Source organism: Penaeus chinensis, chromosome 18, assembly GCF_019202785.1.
Source record: "Penaeus chinensis breed Huanghai No. 1 chromosome 18, ASM1920278v2, whole genome shotgun sequence".
Classification (NCBI taxonomy): domain Eukaryota; kingdom Metazoa; phylum Arthropoda; class Malacostraca; order Decapoda; family Penaeidae; genus Penaeus; species Penaeus chinensis.
Genome location: NC_061836.1, coordinates 11,830,673 through 11,835,672, shown reverse-complemented (window position 1 = coordinate 11,835,672; position 5,000 = coordinate 11,830,673). Strand labels below are relative to the sequence as shown.

The window sequence follows — 5,000 nt, the reverse complement described above, 5'->3', positions numbered from 1 at the left end:
GTTCTGATTCTTTTCTTTACTCTCTAACATTGCTTTGCCAGCATCTGTCGTGGGTGTTTGTTGAACCTGTGTGTTTTCTCCCTCATTTTTTAACATGGCGCCATTCACAGAGGGAGCATACTTTGAAGTTCTAAATTATGTGGGTATAATGCTTTTTATTTTCAGGTGTCAGACAATTTTCATTGGCTTATTACATTGCAAAAATGGAAATTGTTCTAAGGAGAGCAACTTCATTTTTGTACACATAAGATTTACATGATTATGTGTTTTTTTTAGCAAAATAATCTTACCAGGAGACCTCCAGAACAATATATATTTCAAATATTTATTTTTATGCAAGAAAATGATATACCGGAAAAATCTCGGCATCATTTTGCTCAGTGGATTTATTTTCTGCTTTGGCTTGTGGAAGAAGAGGAAATTGTATCCGTTTGACAAAGTTCTCCTTTATAATTCATTAATATTATATTTACATGATAATGCTTTTATACATTTGCATTTTACTCAAATGGGACCGAGTTCCTTTAGATCTTTTATTGTATTTTTACTACAGTTCGATTAATAAGGCTATAATGTTATGGTGATTTTGATCTATTTATTTCTTGTTTTAAATAGTGCAAGACATTTCACTTTAAATTTTATTGGAATTTAAATAGTAAAGTTATGGAAAACTATATTAAATCATGCTATAGCCTTATAATTTCTCATTCCATGACTTTTATGACTTTTATTTGACTGGATTGTAATGTATATGTATGTATAAAATACCGATTAAATTAGATAAAGCCAACATGTCAGTCATTTTAGTTTCTTGTTAACGATTTTTCAGCTATATGAGTTCAGCACTAAAACTATCCATTTATATTTATACATTTTCTCAGAAATTCGCGAAATATTTTTTTTTCCAGAAAACATACTTTACCATATACGGCCATACTTATGCAATAACTGGCATAATACACACGCATATTCATACACGGACACGCACGCACGCGCGCGCGCGCACACACACACACACACACACACACACACACACACACACACACACACACACACACACACACACACACACACACACACACACACACACATCCCAAACCACCTGCACATCTCACGCCCGCCCGAACCCCATTACCTTCCCCTGACTAACCCGCCCCCGCGTTCTCTCCGAAGGCGTCCGTGCTGATGGTTCCTGTGGCGACGGAGCGACTCATCGGCAGCGTCCCCACCAACATGGCCGCCGCGCCCTCCACCACCTCCCTCCCCACCACCCAGCACTCCTCGCAGACGCACGCCGCCTACGCCCACGGTGAGTTCCTCGCGTGCAAAGCGATCGAGGTTTTGTCCTGGAGTGGCCGCCGGACGAGGCGCGAGAGCTAATTGGTTTGCTCGAGTGCGAGGCTTTGCTTCGCTCGCGGCGCTGCGGTCCTTCATCTCGCGGCGCAATTAGGGCGCGCGGCACTGGACATGCGTTTCAGTACGAGTGTACTTATCTAGCTGTCTGTTCATGTATATATATATATATATATATATATATATATATATATATATATATATATATATATATATATATAATATATATAATATATATTTATATATATATTATATAGATATATATTATATATATTATATAGATATATATTATATATATTATATAGATATATATTATATATATTATATATATATATATATATATATATAATATGTGTGTGTGTGTGATATGTGTGTGTGTGTAATATGTGTGTGTGTGTGTGTGTGTGTGTGTGTGTGTGTGTGTGTGTGTTTGTGTTTGTACGTGTGCGTATCCGTGTGTGTGTGTGTGCGTGTGCGTGTCCGTGTGTGTGCGTGTGCGTGTCCGTGTGTGTGTGTGTGCGCATATACTTGCACAGACACACACACACACACACACTGTTTCATATTTATATTTAGAAGCCCGAGATGCTTCCCACTCCCCCGCCACGTGTGATGCAATCCGGGGATGCTTTCCTCACCTCGGCGCACTCTCATGAATGGGCGGTACAAAGAAGGCGTAATACACTTAATGCCTGACCTTTATGGCGGCCATCCCTCACCTTGGAGGCGAGGGCGCGGGCCGACCGGAGGGAAGAAGGCGAGGTTCTTTATTGTCGTAGCTAATGTTCTCACAAAGCGCTTAATGTAAAAGGGAAGGGGAAACTTTGTTGCTTTTTTCCCTCCCATTTCCTTCTCGTTCTGGTGTTCTTTCTTTGTCTAGTTTTTCCTCCTTATACCAGAGAGAATTAGATCTAGAGAGGGGGCGTTGATCGGCGTTGTATCGTCGTTATAGACTTAGTACGTCTAATGATAGTCATTTTCACTAATGAGTTTGTGAGTGAGGAGCAGGCGATGCTTACGGTACAACTTGATTACATAATTGTAGGACGTTTTTCAGAACGTCTCAGTGTTTCACGTTTAAATATTCGGTAAAGATTTCTTCTCAGACATATAAAGCGAATATTTTCTTAAACGACCACCCATACTCCCCAACATTTAATAACAATTGCGCGAAAAGGCGAGAAAAGGAAATCATAGAGACCCTCAACTTATATTATGCTCATCACGACGGCAATTCACTCGAATCACCACACTTCCGTCACTGAGACAGCGCATCCTCGCCACCCCGATGCAGCATCACCATACACTTGACCCCACGCGCGGCAGCCCATACGTAATCACATTAGTCGCCTGCCGCTCCGTGTCTTGCTCGATTAGCCTGCGTTTAAACCACTTTCTCCCAATTAGTTTTCGTCATTCGTCCAAAGGCCCGCGTCTGCTTGCTTTACGGAGCCTTTCCACCTTTCCTTTGCGTGGCGTGAATGGAGGGTCGCGTGTCGGTGGTCGGTTCTCAGGCGGGTCTTCCTGTGCCTGGCTAATATGTCATTTACCTTTGATTTTCGTGTTTCTTTCGTTATCTCTTTCCCTCTTTCTCTCTCTCTATCTATCTATCTATCTATCTTTGTCATAGGGCTTCACTGTTTTAAAACATTTAAAATCCTCTCTTCGAAACCATTTATACACATCACTACTAGAGAACAAAGGGATAAAAACCTATGAAACGATTTGTTTTTCTTACTTTTCCTGTCGTGCTTCTTCAGGTACGGGCGGCGGCGCGGGCTCGGGTGACGAGGACCAGACCACGCCCCATTCATCCCCGCAGCTGTCACGATGGGCGGCCCAGGTACCGCCCCTCCCCAAGGAAATGGAAAGGACCATCAAGATCAAGAAGGGCGCCGACCAGCTGGGTGAGTCCTTCAAGATGACGTGTCTTGGGCGTAGGGGGAAAGAGGGAGGCGAGGCTGATTTTTCTATTGATGGGAAACTTTTTTCTTTTCTTTTTAACACGCTTACGTAGGCGGTGAATTGCAAAAGAAAGCATATGATATTTTTGTAATTTGGCGGTAATATACTTTCATCATGTGTGTGGAGCTTCAATTACTTTCTAAATTTGGATTTCTTATAAATTGCTTTCAAAAACATCTAGATATTTGGGAGAAAGTTACCTCGGGTTTTTCTTATAATATAGTATTTCGTAAACTTTGAATCTATAAACTATAATCACAACCATCATATTATTTTTGCTGTTATTGTTACTATTATCATTATCATTATTTTTATTATTATGATGATGATAATCATCATCATCATCGTCATCATTATCATTATCAGTATCGTTATCATCATCATCGTCATCATTATCATTATTAGTATCATTATCATCGTCATCGTCATTGTCATCGTTATCATCATCTTCATCATCTTCATCATCTTCACCATCTTCTTCATCTTCTTCATCTTCTTCATCGCCATCATCATCACCATCACCATCATCACCATCACCATCATCATCATCATCATCATCATCACCATCATCATCACCATCATCATCATCATCATCATCATCATCATCACCATCATCATCACCATCATCATCACCATCATCATCACCATCACCACCATCACCACCATCACCCATCACCATCATCATCACCATCATCATCACTGTTATTATTACTATTATAATTATTTTCGTTCTTCTCATTTCTCGCGTACCCCTCTAGGCGTCAACATCGAAGTGGTGGACCAGGGTGTGAACGGCGTGGTGGTCTCGTCGCTGGTGAGGAACGGCGCTGTGCACAAGGACGGCCGTCTGCACGCGGGGGACTTCATCCTCAGCGTCAACAACGAGTCCATGAGGAACATCACCAATTCCCAGGCCAGAGCTATCCTCAGGCGCACTCAGCTGGTCAGCACCGACGTCAGGTCAGTTCAGGAGCCAGTTGGTCATGGTAGGATTTTTTTTTCAGAGGGTACAAGGAGGTTGCAGATGGTTGCAGATAGCATCCTATTTGCTGTTTGGTTTGCGAGAGTGGTCATGATTGTTTCTAAAATACACAAGACTTTAGGAATCTGAAAGAACATATATCAAAATTACATTTATAAAAGCTGTAGAAAGAAATATACGTTTCATGATTGCATCACATCCAGTGTGGGAAAACCAGCTCGGTACTACCTTGCTGAGAAACAAACGTTTTTTTTTTTCCTTTCGTCATTTCATCAAATCACTAACACCAGACCCACCTACTCTAAAATCCTCATGGGTCGGACACGTGAGGCAGAACTCACGCGCAGACGTTCCCTCACCCAGTCTTCCCTTTCTTGGCCATGTACCTTTTGCCTTACAAGGGTTAAGTACGCCAGCAACACGTGGAGCTGCACCTCTGATCATGGAACTAGCCCCTTGCGGAAGGAATTATTTGGTTCACTGCACTTGGTTCTCTTTTATTTATTTGTATATTTATTTGTTTGTTGATATTATCAATATCATTATCATTTGCATCATTATTATCATAATAATATTATTATTATTTAGATTACTCTTATTATCATTATTATTTGGTGTATGTGTGTGTGTGCGTGTGGGTGTGCGTGTGGCGTGTGGCGTGTGCGTGTGCGTGTGCGTGTGCGTGTGCGTGTGCGTGTGC

The 5,000-nt window shown here is 41.5% G+C and overlaps 1 protein-coding gene across 1 annotated transcript in view; it reads left to right on the top strand.

The window, feature by feature from the left end:
• LOC125034606 (multiple PDZ domain protein-like) overlaps positions 1-5,000 on the top strand; it is a 419,124-nt gene that overhangs the window by 209,001 nt on the left and 205,123 nt on the right. Inside the window, exons 18-20 of the mRNA XM_047626507.1 lie at positions 1,174-1,309; positions 3,114-3,260; positions 4,077-4,278. Of these exons, the coding sequence (XP_047482463.1) occupies positions 1,174-1,309; positions 3,114-3,260; positions 4,077-4,278 (485 nt within the window). The remainder of the gene's footprint in view (positions 1-1,173; positions 1,310-3,113; positions 3,261-4,076; positions 4,279-5,000) is intronic.